The sequence below is a fragment of the Hypanus sabinus genome, chromosome 7 (assembly GCF_030144855.1).
Source record: "Hypanus sabinus isolate sHypSab1 chromosome 7, sHypSab1.hap1, whole genome shotgun sequence".
Taxonomy (NCBI): domain Eukaryota; kingdom Metazoa; phylum Chordata; class Chondrichthyes; order Myliobatiformes; family Dasyatidae; genus Hypanus; species Hypanus sabinus.
Window position 1 is genome coordinate 58,345,163 of NC_082712.1, and position 16,818 is coordinate 58,361,980.

Sequence of the window (16,818 nt, forward strand, 5' to 3'; positions counted from 1 at the left end):
GTCATAATCTTCCTTCCACATTAATGCATGGGAGATGAATATTATGATTAGTTCAAGGGCCTTCAAAAGTCAACACATTGCTTGAGTCAAACAGGTCAAAGTAGAGAAGAATGGTTGTATTACAAATCCCAATATATCTTAATCATGGATTTATCAGCTGATCGGAAATTCACCTGGTGGACAAGCTTGCAGCTCTAGTTCAATAGATCACATTTTCTAGTTCAGCAGTGACTCTCTGTTTTATTAATGCATATTTCTTTGATAATGACTTGCATTTATGTTCTGCCTTTGACATAGTGAAGTATACAAAGGCACATTCTAGACAGATTATGAGGCATGAGATGTTAGTATAAGTGACCAAATGACCAGTCAAAAATGGAGGTTTTAAGGAGCATCTATAAGAAAGAATAGACAAGAGTGGAGAGGTGTTTAGAGGGAATTCCAAAGCTTAGGGGAAGCAAAGGCTGCCAATAGTTGGACACTTAAAATCAAGGTTAGCCAATCAGCAGAATTAAGTGATTCGGGTGTTCTGAATTCATTTAAAATATCCATTTACCAGAACTTTAACAAACTGTTCTTGCTTCCCTTCACCAGGCAGAGCCTCTGTTAGAATCATTACACATGTCTAAAAGTTTTTAATATAAATATTTGCGAGGTGGTGCTTATTGGCAGCATCAATTTTGTGGATTTTGATGCCTCCCTGGCAGCATGAAGTTACGTCTGGAGTGCCTCACAAAATCATTCTTCGCCTATAAAAGGATGCCTCTTAACGATGCACAGTTTCTCTGAAAAGGTTGCAGGCTCTCTGCCAGCTGTTTGGTGGAACAGTTGAAAAACTCTTCCATTTTAGTCAGAGCACTCTCAGCTTGTTGGCTTTGCAAACATTAATTGACTAAGGCCATGAGGAATTCTGTAGCACCCAATCAGCAGCGACTAATGAGGAAGAAGTAAATAGTGAACAAACTGAACTACAAGTAGCCAATGTTGAATGTAATTTGAAAGAGGAAACAACATTCCTCCAATTGACCTCACAGCAGATATTTTTCGCAATCCCATTCACCCCTCTTCTTCCTGTAACTCTACCCCCTTGTCAATCAATAGCCTACCATTCTCTGCCTTAACTACACCCGTGAATTGGCCTCAACAGCCGTCAGTAGCAATGAATTCCACAGATATACTAACCTCTGGCTGAAGACATCCTTCCTCACCTCAGTTCTAAATGGATGTTCCCTTGGATCCTAGGCTCTCCTACTAATGGTAAAATCCTCTCCACATCCACTCTATCCAGGCCTTTCAGTATTCAGTAATAGCAAAGCCAGATTATCTTTCCTTTCAGTTAGTCCTGACGAAGGGTCTCAGCCCGAAACATCGACAGTGCTTCTCCCTATAGATGCTGCCTGGCCTGCTGTGTTCCACCAGCATCTTGTGTGTGTCATCTGTAGTATCTTGTCATGGCTTTGCGGATTTTGCCTCACCTCTAAGTCCCTAAAATAGCTTCTGCCCTTCAATCAAACTTCATCAAATTCACCCTCCATCTCTTGTGAATCTGCAATATACCACTGTACAAACAGAAATTTTCCCCATGAATGCCAGGTTGCTGCTTTTGGGTTTTGTGAACAATTTCAATTATTCCGATCTACATTTGTAAAATAAAAATTAAAATACTTTCAATACAAGACCGTCACTCATAAGTCCAACAAGAAATTCAATCCTGTAGGGAGTAGTTGAACTCCTTGTAGAGAAACATCTCGGGGAACATAAAAACTTAAGAAAAAAGGACCATATATAGCTCACCAGGCCCATCAAGCCTACCCCACCATTCAATATACTGATGGCTGATTTATGTTGCTGTTAATTCAGCTTATGTGATGCTTCTTGATTTTTCGAATCTATTATTATCTTAACCATTTTGAATGATCAGACTTCCACCACTCTCTGATGAAAAGAATTCCCAAGATTCACTATCCTATGAGAGAAGACATTTCTAAGCAATGCAGTTTTAAATTATCAACACCCCACCCCCGCAGTATTTTGTAACTCTGTTCACTCATTCGTGATTGTCCCAATATGCAAATACCTCAGCATCCACTCTGTCAAGTTCTTTTAGGATCTTATATGTTTGAACACGTTCAGCCATCATTCTTCTAAATTCCAAGGAATACAGACTCAAATGGTCCAGCCTCCACTATTGAGTCAACAATCCTTTCATCCCAAGATTTAGCCTAGTAAATCTCCTTTGGACTGCCTCAATGCCACTAAGCTGGATGAGGAGATAACCAGCTCAAGAAATTCAGAGCAAATGACTTACTATGTGCTGTAACATCAATATGATATCTGCCCCAAGTATATGTGTTAGGAACTCAGTACATCCATGGTCAGGTTATGGAACTTCTACCAATAAATTGAATCCAGACAATTTTTTTTTATGCATGCGCTTTCCCTTTCACATAGAAACCAACAATTCCTTCCTTCTATTTAAAAGAATTACTTGTCTCGGTCTCCAATATGCTGTACTGGAAATTATGCTTATGAGTTTTCCCTTTGGGGGAGAAACAAGTTTCATCAAACTTGTTGGAGCACAAATTCAAACGTCTGCCCAAAAATAGTAGTCTTCTTGGGAAGCTATTTGATTTACTGGTAAATCTTTGCTCTGAGCGCATTCCAAAAGATGGCACTGTGATAATGACTGTATCATCTTAAAGATTACGTCATTAGCTTTTTATTTGTCACATATACACCAAAACATCAGACATACAGTGAACTGCAATGTTTTGCAGCGACGTGCAACATAGTCCAAGAATATGCTGGGGGGCAGCCGTCGTTTTGCCCTGCTTCTAGTGCCCACAACTTTCTAAGCCTTAACTTGAATGTCTTTGGAATGTGGGGGAAAACTGGAGCATCCAGAGGAAATCAGTGCAGTCATAAGGAGACCATACAAACACCTGACAGACATTGGCGTGAATTGAACTTTGTTCACTGGCACTGTAGAGCATTATGCAAACCACTACGCTACCATACATCTCTGCTCTTTAGTGATAAATATTCAGCCAGGAAACTGGACATTGGGAATAAAACTCTTCCTCCGCTTTGGAATAATACCATGGGATATCTTGTGCCCATCAGAGAGTGTAGAGTCTCTGTTTAGGAAGAATCCATCTCTCTTGGCAGGAAGATAAATATCTTGCAACATAGATTAAGCTGGCTCACAGAATATTTGATGAGAAATGAGAAAGAAATGACTCACCAAAAGAGTCACGGAGGCCATGAAATCGAAGGGTCATACAACACAGAAACAGGACCTTCTGACCATGTGATCCAAGATGCCCATAAAAGCTAGACTCAGTTACCTTCATTAAGCTCATATATGCCTCTAAACTTCTATCCATATACCTGTCTAAGTATCTTTTAAATGTTGTAATTGTGGTCACTTCTACCACTTCCTTTGGAAGCTTGTTCCATTTACACATCACGTTCTGAGTGAAAAGGGTTCCCCTTGGGTCCATTCTAAAACTTTCACTTCTCACCTTTAAATCTATGTCTAATTCAGACTCCTCCACCCTGAGAAAAAGACTGTGACCACACACCTTATCTATGCCGCCAAGGTTTCATATACCTCTATAAGGTCATCTCGCAGTCTATTGAGCTCCAAGGAGTAAAGGTCACAGCTTATCCAGTCTCTCTTTACAACTCAAGCTCTCTAGTCCTGATAACATCTCATCAATCTTTTTGGAAAGCAGTCTTTCCAACTTAATAACATTCTTCCTTTAGCTGTGAGACCAAAACTGCATGCACCACTCCAAGTATGGTCTGGAATTTATTGTCTGACAGGACATATACAAAGGATGGGCAAATTATCTTAAAGGGAAATAATGAGAGACTAGGCTTGTATCTTTGAGTAATAAGAGGGGATTGATTAAAACTAAGATGCTGAATGGCATTAGTAGGGTATATGGGCAGAAATGTTTCCTCTTGTGGGAAAATCTACAACTAGGGAATGTTGTTTAGAAGTGCTTGAAACAGAGATGTGGCACTTTATTTCTCTCAGGTGTCATGAGTCTTTGGAATACCCTTCCTCAGAATATGGTAGAATCAGGGACTTGGCATATTTTTAAGATGGAGATACATACACTCAGTGGCCACATTATTAGGTACCTCCTGTTCATAATCAGGTGGTCACTGAGTGTATGTTCATGGTCTTCTGCTGCTGTAGCCCATCCACTTCAAGGTTCGATATGTTGTGCATTCACAGATGCTACTCTGCACGTCACTGTTGTAATATGAGCTACTGTCACCTTCCTGTCAGCTTGAACCAATCTAGCCTCTGTCCTCTGACCTCTCTCATTAACAAGGCATTTTCACCCATATAACTGCTACTCACTGAATATTTTTTTGTTTTTCACACCATTCACCATAAACTCTAGAGAATGTTATATGTGAAAATCCCAGGAGATCAGCAGTTTCTGAGATAGTCAAACCACCCCATCTGGCACCAACAATCATTCCATGATCAATGTCACTTAGGTTACATTTCTTCCCCATTTTAGTGTTTGGTCAAAACAAGAACTGAACCTCTTGACCATGTCTGCATGCTTTTATGCATTGAGTTTCTGGAACATGATTGGCTGATTAAATATTTGCATCAATGAGCAGGTGGACAGGTGACCAGGCCACTAAGAGTAGATTCTTAATCAGCAGGGTTACTAGTGAAGGCAGGAATGCAGAACTGAGATTACAATCATACCAGTCTAGATTATATGAAGGGGAGAAGTTTAAACAATTGAGTTTCCTACTCCTACACCTAATTCTTGTGGTGCATGCATGTAAATAACAGTTGAAACAGAAGTACTCACCATACAGAAGCATGAAGTAATGCAGCAGGGACACCAGCCCTTTGACCAAAGTCTCCCATGCAACATTCTCGTCAATCTTCTCAGAATCAGAATCAGATTTATTATCACGAACATATGACATGGAATTTGTTGTATTGTGGCTGCAAAAATATAAAAATCTATGAATTTCAAGAATAAATAGTGCAAAAATAAAGATAACAAGGTAAGGATCATAGGTTCATGGGCCTAATCAGAATCTAATGACAAAGTGGGAGGTGTTCCTAAATCATTGAGTGTGATAGTAATAACAAGAAGAGTACATGTTCCAGATAGGCTGCTATTGTGACATCATTCCTGTAAGCCTCTTCATCACTATCTGAGATTCTACCAGCAGCAGTGGTGAATTCTTTCCAGACTGACCTTTGCACTCCAGCCATATTGAAGGTACGTGATTGTGGCAAGCATATAAAACAAAAGCTAGAGACTGGCGAAAATCTCAAAAGGCTTGGCAGGTATTGACCTGAGGTGGCTTGAACGTTCCATTAAAGACAGCTTCTGACAATGAAACACTCCTGTGGTCTCAACTCCAGAATGAAGACTTGAATCCACATCACCACTCCTCACTGAAGCTGCTTTATCATTTGTACCATTAATTGACAAAATCAGAACGTTACCAAAATGTCTGTTTTTAACTTCCCGTGGTGAGAATTCAAGTCAGAGCAGTAGGACACATTAGATAACGTTTTCACTTAGATTTTCCATGGAAAATCCAACTGCCTATAATTGGCACTCAATTGAATAAAAACATTTACACCTTGACTCTATACCCTCAAGTAAGCTAGATGCAACCTGATTGGCAAGGACTTTGGTGAGCAGCACAAACCTTCTTGGGAAGCAATTTGATCTGCTGGCAAATCTTTGCACTGAAACATGGCAACTAACTAGGGCACATTCCAAAACAGGATAACTCTCGTGCAATTGGTATGACAGTCAGTGAAGCCCAGCTTCCAACTGTCAGGCTGTCCACCACCTTAAACCTCTCCTAAGAAATTTCAAAGTCCTTTAAAAAAAAAAGCAAACTACTATAATTATATTATAGATAATAAAAACTCAAAATTAACTATATTAAATTTAAAAATATAAAAGGTCTCAGTTACGTCTCTGACTCCCAGCCAATATTCTCCTTTTGAATAAGTGGATTTTCTGAGCCTGAAGAGAATGGAAGCAGAAGGAAATAGATGTTAAGCACATTAAGGATTCTAACTGTTGCCAGCTCATTATCTAAAGGGGGACCGTGGACTTCATGCTCCAGTTTGTTACTGTCATAGGCATACAGGAAAACTCTGATCTGAACTCTCCACTGCCTTGCAACTATACCCACTCACGGGGAAGGCTTCGGGAGGAAACCCCAAGAGGAAAAAGGAGGAGCTGGAGTCCCTAAGAGAGTCCTATGTTGAGTTCAACACTGACTAGCAACTCCTGCAACGCTTCTGGTGCCAAACCCTATCAGTCTCTGCCGTTCTTTGGGATTCATCGGTTGTGTGGAGAGGGGGAGCTTGCTCTCCATAACGTGCTGCCTAGGCTTGCACATCTGGACAGTTAAGATGGTTGACCCTGAACAAAGTCATGGAAGTGAACTTTTTTTTAAGCAGCAGCACACTAAGTTACAAGAAACGACAGACATGTTAACATAAGCAAATTAAGATAAGCGTTATACAGTATAACCTACATATGTGTGTGTGTTAAAGTGACCATAAATAATGGTATGAGCTGTTACTTACACTGTACAATTTCTCTTATGAAACAGAACTTGCAGTACAGACCCCAGCCCATCTGCTCCACACCAACTTCTACCCACACTTCAGTTTCCCCGTGTCTCTTTCCTTCTCCCACATTTATAGCCGGCTTTCCTGTATCAATGCTGAGTCCTGCTTCAACTATTCCCTGTGGGAATAAGTTCCACCTTCCCATTCCACTCTCTGGAAAAAAGTTTCTTCCAAATTGTCCTTTGGATTTATCAGTGGCTATTAGATATTAATGGTTGTTAGATTTGATCTACTGCACTATCTTTCCCATGTGGACTTCCCAAACCCCACCATCACATCACCATGAAATCTTCCTGGGAGACAGCCAAAGTCCTTTTAGACTTTTCCTGCTGATTATAAACTCTTAGTTCTGGCATCACCTTTGTGATTTTTTGCACCTTTTCCAATATCTTTATATTCATTTATTCAATATTATAGAGTACAGAGCAGTAGTAGGGTGGAGATCCACCTCTACCAAAGAACGTGTAGGGTGCTCCTTCCCTCTGCTAGCCTGCAGGTCACCCTTGGGCAAGGTGTAGCATCTGCTTAGCCCTGGATCAGGCCCATGAGAGCAGGTGGTAGGTGGTTGTATGAGTGGCTGGTGCACATCACAATTCCTGTTTATGCAACAACTGATGCCAGGCAGACAATCTCCGAAGTGTATTGATAATAGCTGGGGTCACCCATCTTGTAAAGGCACTGCCCAGAAGAAGGCAATAGCAAACTGCTTCTGTAGAAAAATTTGCCGAGAGCAATCATGATCATTGCCTGTGACTGTGCATGACATACGACACGGCACATAACAAACGAACAATAGAGCCCAGAGTGTTTTCAGCACACACCAGTGCATATGATTTTATTTCATTACCACCCTGCAATGGACCCACTGGAACCCCATGGAGTTTTCTTTCATTTCCAAGTTTACCTGAAATTAAGCAGATTATCAAAACCAATGACCCAAGTGAGAAGCAGGGAGCATTCTCTATATTACACCATATCTAAGCTCCCATCAGCAATGGATGCAGAAGGCATTAACGCCTGCTGTGAATTGTGCATTTCCCTGACACTGATTTAGCCCAGCCAGTTGATACAAAGCTGTTTCTGCAGTACACAAAGCTGTCTTCTATTAAAGGGAGCTCATCCTATTACAATCTCGGTGCTGGAAGGAATTATTCTGCTTCATTTAAATTCAATCCATATTCCCTTGGACTTTCTGACCAAAAGTCTCTATCTCTGTTCATTTCCCTTCATCCGTAAGTTCAGGGAATGATAAACATGTAGCAGCTCAAAAGGAGGTGGAGGATCTCAGCAGGTCAGGTGGCATCTGTGGAGGGAAATGAACGGTCAATGTATTATGTTGAGACCCTTCAATAGCTGGTGGGTGATAGGCCAGTAAGGGAGGGGGCAGAGTGGGAATGATGTAGGAAGCTGAGATAAAGGTCTGAAGAAGATGGAAACTAATCAAAGAGCACTGAGGACCATAGGATAAAGGGAAGGAGGTGAGGTGTGGAACCAATGGGAGGAATTAGGTGAGGCCAAGGAAGGGAAAGAGATAGCATGATGGGGAAACAGTGAGGTCAGGACATCAAACAAAGAAGAAGCAGAGGGGAGTGGTTACCAGAAGCTAGCGAAATCAAGATTCACTCTGTTAGGTTGGAGATGACCAAGGCAAAATATAAGGTGCTGCTCCTCTAATCTGTATCTAATCTCAACTTGGCAGTGGAGGAAGCCATGGACTGACATGCTGGTGTTAGAATGGGAAGTGGAATTAAAATGGCTGTCTATGAGAAGATTCTGGCAGGTATTGTGGATGGAGAGAAGGTACTCGAAGAAGCGGTCTCCTAATCTACATGGGATCTCACCAATGTAGATGAGACTGCACCGGGAACACTAGATACAATAAGTGACAGTTATGGAATCTCTTGTGGATGACTGCCCCACCTGGAACAATTGTTTAGGACAGGGGTTCCCAACCTTTATTGTGCGATAGACCCCTATCATTAACCAAGGGATTTGTGGACCCCAGGTTGAGAACTCCTGGTTTAGGGCCTGTTTGATGACCATTACATGTTTACATGTTCTGTTTCTCTGCTTTTTCTCCTCTCCCCACTTTTGAAATCGGCCATGTAGTCTGGTTTGGTTTCAGTGGTGATGGCACCTTTTGTTTCTGACCTTTCCCTTTGTTCAAGGGTTTCTATCAGCCACTTTCATTGGATCACACTTTTACACCTGATTCAAGAGTCAAGTCCTGTCTGACTGGTTGACACTCCAGTGCAACACTAGTGCTCTGGTGCACTGACAATGGTGTTCTCCTTCAGATACCGTTTCATTTATTATTTATTATTTTTTACAGTGATACAGAGTGGAATAGGCCCTAACTTAATCATCAGGACAATTTACAATGACCAGTTACCCTATCCAGTATGTATCTGGACTGCGGGAGGAAACCAGAGGACACAGACAAAACCCACACATTCCGTATGGAGGACTCTTAACAGAACGACGTCAGCATTGAACTCCACACTCTGGAACTCCCCAGGCTGCAATAGCATTGTGCTAACCACTATACTACAGTAGCTAACCCAAGCCCTCTCTGCTTTCTCATGTGAATATAAAAGAAATTCCATTGCCCTCTGCTTCATAGGACAGTGGGGTTTGCCCCACTTAGTCCTTCAACCAAGATTAGCAGATACCTCCCACAGGTAAACCAATTTAGAACTGCTGCCAATGCTCATTTGCCCCACACTGGCCCTAAGCCTGGAAATGCCTTGAATTTATAATTTTCACACGTTTTCAGATTATTTCCCCTCCCTCTCTCAGCCTTACTAACCTCTCAGAAGACTGTGCTTTTCTAATTCTCCATTTTCTTTCCCTCTACTATTCGTACTCCTTGGCTACCAAGACTCAAATATTTGAAACATTTTTCTTAAGTCTTTCCCTCCTCGTGTCCCTCTTTCCTCCTTTAAGATAGTCCTTAAATCCTGTGCCTCTGACCAAGCTAAGCCTGGCTGGATGTTTCCTTTAATGGTAGGGTATTAAGTTTTCACTGATAACGATTGTGTGATTTTTTTTCACATTATAGTTGTTGTGTTAATCAAAGTGATATGGATGTGGTTGGTTGAAGCCAATTTTACAGCAGAGGGTCCATTATTCAAGTTATTTTCACAGAGAGACTGGGAGCCAAAGCTGGTTGCAGATTTACGTTCACACAGTGGACTGATTGCAGCCACACAGCTCCCTACTGCACCATGTGACTCCACCAGAATAGAAAGTCATTAGCTGGTTCAAGAATTGCAGCTGAACTGTGATACAACAATGATGTGAGTACAAAATAAAAGGAAAGTCATAGGGAACCAATTTATGTTCTGACTGACAGACCAAAGCCGATTTTTAGTGCCTACTCTTGGTCAGAATCATGGAACTTTACAATAGAGGAGGGCATTTGGTTCATAGTTTCCATGCCAACTATAATGGAACTTTTATATTATTCCCATTTCTGACTCTCTGTCTGCAGCCCACTGTTTACAACTCTTTATGTGCACTTTATAGATCCCTGGAGAGTCTCTTCCTCCACTGGTCTGACTCACACAACTTTCAAAGATAGAAATAACCATAAAATAGGTTGATGGAAGTTGGCATTTCCCTTAAAGGCTGGTGTAAAGCAAAATGACAGAGGCCATGTTGCAGCTCAGTTTCACCCTGTCTGGATTATATGATCTGTAAAACTCTGGCCACTCTGGAGAAAGTTTCATCCTGTCTGAGTTATATATTTCTGTGTCCCTGTTACCATGGCTCGTGAACAGACCTCTAGTACAATAAAATGGACTCCAGGCCTCACAATCTACTTCATCATGTTCTCACACTTTATTGTTTATCTGCACTGAATTTTTTCAGTTACTCTTACACTATATTCTACATTGTTATTGCTTTACCTCATTTTACCTCAATTCACTGTGTAATGAGTTGATCTGTATGAACAATATGCAAAATAATCTTTTCACTGTATCTCAGTACATGTGACAATAATAAACCAATACCAAAAAGATGCTTGGAGTATGAAATAAGGCAGAAAATGCTGGGAAAACTGAGTAGGTGGCATCTGAGAAAGAGTTAACTTTTAGGTCTGAGTCCTTCATGAGATCTGGAAGGGATTGGAGGGAATTATTAGAGATTCAGCAGAATGGTAGTGGAGCTCAAAGTGTTGAAGTTCAACGCCAAGTAATTCACTGAATATTGCAGATTAAGAGAAAACTGGTCAGGGTGATGTATACACTACATGCTGGTCAGTTATTGTCACATGTACTGAGATGTAGTGAAATGCTATTGTCTGCATGCCACCCAGGCAAATCGTGCCGTGTACAGGTACATCAAGGTAGTGAAAATTAAACAGAATGCAGAGAGGTGCTACAGCTTAGGAAAGAGTGAAGTGCCTCTAAACAAGTAAAGTGCCATGCTCATGACCCCGAGTTTATCTTTTAGTGTACGAGGGATGGGTTCCAGATTCTCATAAGTGCAGGATAGATGCTATCCTTGAGTGTGGTTGTATGTGTTTCCGTGTTTTTGTATCTTCTGCTTAACTGTCGTGTGATATTTGTCACCAGCATCTCCTTCCCCAACACAGTATGCACCCACTGTATGGGTTCCATCCCTGTGCTCCCCCCTCTTCTGATATCCCCCGTTCTAAGTTGGCCTCCCTGTCTTTGAGACTATGACTTTTCAAAAATCTTATTCCCAGTCTCCTGACTGTGTGTGACTCAGCACCATGTGCACCAGAAGGCCAGCTCAGGAAAACACCCTGTAAATTATTTTGTCTGTCGCAGGGTCCGACCACATTCGAGAGAAAGACGGTCTCTGGGCCGTCCTTGCATGGCTGTCCATCATTGCAGCTCGTAAGCAGAGCGTAGAGGACATACTGAAGGATCACTGGGCAAGGTTCGGTCGGAATTACTACTGCAGGTGAGAGTGGTGTCTGTCCTGGAAGTATCCATCTACATTTGGACCTTTTGTTTATGAAGTCAGAGCCAATGAATATTAACTAGACTCACGGCTGAATTTTATTTTTAAAGAGATTCTCCTTGGTTCATATCACAAAACAACAACCCATTACGGCAGGAAGCATAGTGCTGTAACTTACCCCATTGTCCAGTACTCACCTACTGTTCCCCCAGTACTCCAATATTACATTGGCTACTGTCTTCATGATCACAGTTTTAAAAAAAATTAAACACAAAATTAAAGACTTACATTTTCATATCACTCTTCCAAGTTATCCTAAATGTCTAGAAGTGTAGAAGAGGTGGCTGCCGATAACGCCAATGCAATGGGCTGATACTGGTTGAGAGATAAATGCTCATCTCAGAAGAGATCTGATGTCTTCAAGCAGTGTCATCCATTCTTTCCTGTCAGCCTGCATGGGCAGGTGGAGCTTTGTTTTAAAGTCTAACCTGAAAGGTGCCCCCTCCCACCACCCACCCCCCCCCCAGATGGTTATGTTCCAGTTCACGATGGTACCATCAACAATGCTGGACTGTAGGCCAGACTTCCTGAATATAAACAGAGGCATCTCCCCATCTGTTGGTCCACAGCTCAAGGGAGTTCTTCTCACACTCTTTCCCCCTCATCCTGTGACTCTATTTTTTTGTCCCTAATGGTAGTATCCAAAATATTCATTAGAATCCCAAACCTTGAGCCAACATGAACACCCACACTGCCATCAGCACCCAGCAGTCTTCTGCTGGCCTGACCTGGGAGTGGCCTCTGATGAGTTCCCATCAAGAGTGTTGTCAGACCAGCAGTGTTCATTGAGTGACAATGGCAGGCCCCCACCAAGTCTGGCCTTCAGCTCAATGAATTCTACAGTTAGGGTAACTCAGAGACAGGCCATTTGACGTCAGTGACAGTTGTCAATAGTCAGGAATCACAGACCCATTTCATCACTGAACATGCACCTGGCTCAAAGATAAAGAGCTTACATTTCTATAGTATCTTTCATGATGTCAAGTCATCCCAACGTGCTTTACAGCTAATGGTCATTGAAAGGAATTGAAATACTTCAACCAATTTATGTACATAGAACATAGAACAGGACAGCATAGGAATAGGCCATTCGGCCCACAATGTTGTGCTGAACCAGCTAAAAAGTAAACCAAAAACACCCAGTCACAAATCCCTCCTACCTCAACCATGTCCATATCCCTCCATCTTCCTTACATCCATGTGCCTATCCAAACGTCTCTTAAAAGCCTCTAATACCAGGCAGCACATTCCAGGCATCCACATTTCTCTGAGGAAAAAACTTAACCCTCACATCCCCTTTGAAACTACCCCCTCTCACCTTCAATGCATGCTCTCTGGTACAGAAAACTTCTCTATCAGTAATTCACCAATGGTTACATCACCTGATTTTTGAAATATTGGTTGAGTCCAAAAACCTCTGAGATCTGAACTTCTTTCGAGCATTGACATGACGTCACTAATGGAAAATTCCACAAGGTGTTGGGAAGGTTTCTGGGTGATGAGCATGTCTCTGCGTACCACAGACAGTTCTGAGAGGTGATCTCACGTATGTAATGCATAGAAGTTAATGAAAAATAGAAAAACACTGCATAAACTGATAAATGAAGATCTTGATTGTTACTGAAAGAGTGGCTTTGTCAGCATCACTGTGAACATATTCTGCTTAACTCTTCGCTGATCATGAAACAAGTCAAAATTTATCACAATGAACCAAAAGTTGAAGGTAATTGTGAATATTAGAAACATAGAAAACCTACTGTACAATACAGGCCCTTCGGCCCACAAGGTTGTGCCGAACATGTCCCTACCTCAGAAATTACCAGGCTTACCTATAGCCCTCTATTTTTCTAAGCTGCATGTACCTACCTAAAAGTCTCTTAAAAGACCCTATCGTATCCACCTCCACCATCGTTACCGGCAGCCCATTCCACGTACTCACCACTCTCTGAGTAAAAAACTTACCCCTGACATCTGCTCTGTACCTACTCCCCAGCACCTTAAACCCGTGTCCTCTTGTGCAACCATTTCAGCCCTGGGAAAAAGCCTCTGACTACCCACATGATTCCTTGTTGCAGAAATTTAAGAAAAGACATGGCATTAAATTTTTTTAATTTAAATTTTCAAGATAAAGCACCTACTGAGCAGAAAAATTCACTTATGAGTTTGTGAAGATCATCACTGATGAAAATATAACATCAGAACAAGTCTACAGTGCTGATTGTTTGTATATCTTACATAAAACCAAACAAAAATAAAACACGATTACAGTGTACTTTTTAATCAAAACACGGCATCGTAGGTGGAGACTGAAAGCCTGCCGTTGTTTGCTGTTGTACAACAGCCATTTCAGGTATTCTCCCAATGCCACCGTGCTGCTTTTCTTACCTTGCACACGTTATACTTTCATGATATGAATGGTATGTAATTTTTTTACTGCTAAGTACATACGTGTGATGAAGAAAAAGACCGCTTACCAGTAGCACGTAAATTCAGAGTTGGTCATGATGTCAATCCCAAGATATCTCATTATATATTCCAAACTCCAAAACACATCTGGCCCCAAGCATTTTGGATTATGGGTAACCAACCTCTGTTGGACAGATGGAGATAAGTCCTCGCTTTTCACTATTCTCCCACAAGCAGATCTTCTTATTCCGTTCCCTGTGCAGCCAGTTCCACATTGCCACCATTATCAGAGTTAAGAAGCTTCTCTTGGAATTATTTGTGGAATTTTCTACACCAATAGTCCTCATGGATTTATGCCTTCTATACCCAGCCCATCAAACCCTTTCCAAATATTAAAGACCTCTTCCTCTGTGTTTTTCTTTCCAAAAGAAAGACCCACCCTGTTCGAACTTAACTGACAGGAATAATTTTACACCTCTGATCTAATTCTTTTTTATTTGTATCATCTCTTCCGCTTCTCCGTCCTGTTCATAAAATGGCTGGAACAGTGGTCTAAATAGAAGGGCTCAAGACCCAGCTAGTGTTCATTGTCGTGGAGCAGGTGATGGTGAGTCACCAGCCTGTACTGCAGTAATCCATCTGGGTGAAGGTGCCCAGAATTCTTTACATTTAACTGATCACACTACTTTTCACTTCTGTGCCTCTAGTAATGAGTCCCAGTGACTCATTTGTTATTTTGATGCATTGTTTATTTTTTACCTTATGCTGCTACTTTTTGCTGAGTCCCACATTCCTAGACACCTCTATACCCTAGAGTTTCATTTTCCAAGCTGCATGCAGACCCTTTACTCAATCTACAACCTTTTTTCACCACCTCTGCCTTATAGAAACTGTGCTTCATCTGCCTGACAAAAGCTAGGAATTTGAGTAGGAAAGTCTGGATTCTACTTCTAATGAGACTGAAGGAAAATGGGACTTTGATCCAAATGTTAGCTTTTTAATTTATTGAGGTACAGTGTGAAATAGCCCTTCCAGCCCTTTGAACCACGCCACCCAGCAACCCCTGATTTAACCCTGGCCTCATCACAAGACAATTTGCAATGACCAATTAACCTACCTATTGGTACGTCTTTGGGCTGTGTGAGGAAACTGGAGGAACTGGATGAAGCTGCGGTGGGAATTGAACTTGGGTCACTAGTACTGTAAAGCTTTGCGCTAACGACTATGCTACTGTGCCCCCCCCCCCCCGCCCCCACTTTGAGGTTCAACATCTTTTTTTTAAGCACATTAGGAGAGAGGAGAATGATAATTGGTGCCAGAACCAGATGGTGGAGATAGGAAAGGGGCATATGGGTGAACTGTTTATGTAGTGGGTGAATAGTACCATCGATCGGCCCTGACTCATCATTGTTCAACACATCCGTCTCTATTTTATCTCTACCTTCTCAAACTCTCCAATATGCACAACCTGTAGGCAGGAGGAGCCCGCCACTTTGGTCACAAGTCCTGATTTGGGACATATGCTGGCTCTTTCTCCATTGATGCTGGGCCTCTTAACCCCACCAGCCATGCAGAAGCTCCTTCAGTGAGACAGATGGCAGTAGTTCAAACAGACAGGTCAGCCCCACCTTCTCAAGGGCAATTGGAAAGAGATGATGGTAATTGGTAATTGGTTTATTATTGTCATGTACTAAGGTGAAATGAAAAACTTTGTTTTCCATATGGATCATTACATCACATCAACATATTGAGATATTACAAAAGAAAAGAATAAGATGAACATTAGCCTGGTCTTTAACCCTTATAATAATGCGAGTAGGGAACTACTCAGCCTATTGGCTCTATGCCAGCTCCATGAAAGCAATCCCATTGGTCCTAACTCAGCTCCAGTTATTTCCTGTATCTCTACAACTTAGTCTCTCTTACGCATTCATACATCCCGAAAACAAATAACAAAGAACCTCTGACTAGTACAATTGTATTCTTAGCTGTTTCTCTCTCTCTGCAGGTTTGATTATGAGGAAGTTGACCCCCGGTTGTCCTTCTACTTGATGAGGGACCTTGAAGCTCTAATTATGGAACGGTCGTTTACGAATCAGCAATTCGCCGTGGGCAGTCATAATTACACGGTGGAGAAAACAGAAAATTTTGAGTACACAGATCCCGTTGATGGCACTGTAACCAGAAACCAGGTTAGAGGTCAATCTATTCTACATACACATTCTTCAAGTCTGTGTTTGAACGTACTTTGTATGTTTCCAGAGAAATATAATTTACATTTCCACAGCATTTCTTATCACTAAGAAAGTACCGAAGCACCGTTCATGCAAGGAAGTTCTCCTGGAGTGTGGTTTTTGTTGTAATTTCAGAAATGTAGCAGACAACTTGCCTTCATCAGCAGTGCAATAATAAGCATAGAATGCATTTTCGTCTTGTTAATTGAGTGATAAATGTTGGTCAGGATGCTAAGGAGATCTCTTCCTCCTCCGTCTTTACATGCACCCGAGGGTGCAGGTTAACATCTTACCCTTAGTACAGCAATCCCTTAGCACCATAGTGAGCATTCAGTCTTCCACTTCATTGTTGTGTCTCAGCCATGGGTAAACTCTCCTAGTGGAGAAATCTCTCTTTATCTGAATGGGTGATCCTTTACCTGATTTAGCAAACTGTTGTATTTGACTAAAAGTCTTCCTTTCCTTTTATATGTATGCCCTTATTGTCTATACTGAGGGCATCTTAATAATCATACCACCATGATAACT

At 41.6% G+C, this 16,818-nt stretch overlaps 1 protein-coding gene across 1 annotated transcript in view; it reads left to right on the forward strand.

Moving 5' to 3' along the window:
- pgm5 (phosphoglucomutase 5) overlaps positions 1-16,818 on the forward strand; it is a 274,198-nt gene that overhangs the window by 142,704 nt on the left and 114,676 nt on the right. The window contains exons 8-9 of the mRNA XM_059973848.1: positions 11,455-11,590; positions 16,065-16,248. Of these exons, the coding sequence (XP_059829831.1) occupies positions 11,455-11,590; positions 16,065-16,248 (320 nt within the window). The remainder of the gene's footprint in view (positions 1-11,454; positions 11,591-16,064; positions 16,249-16,818) is intronic.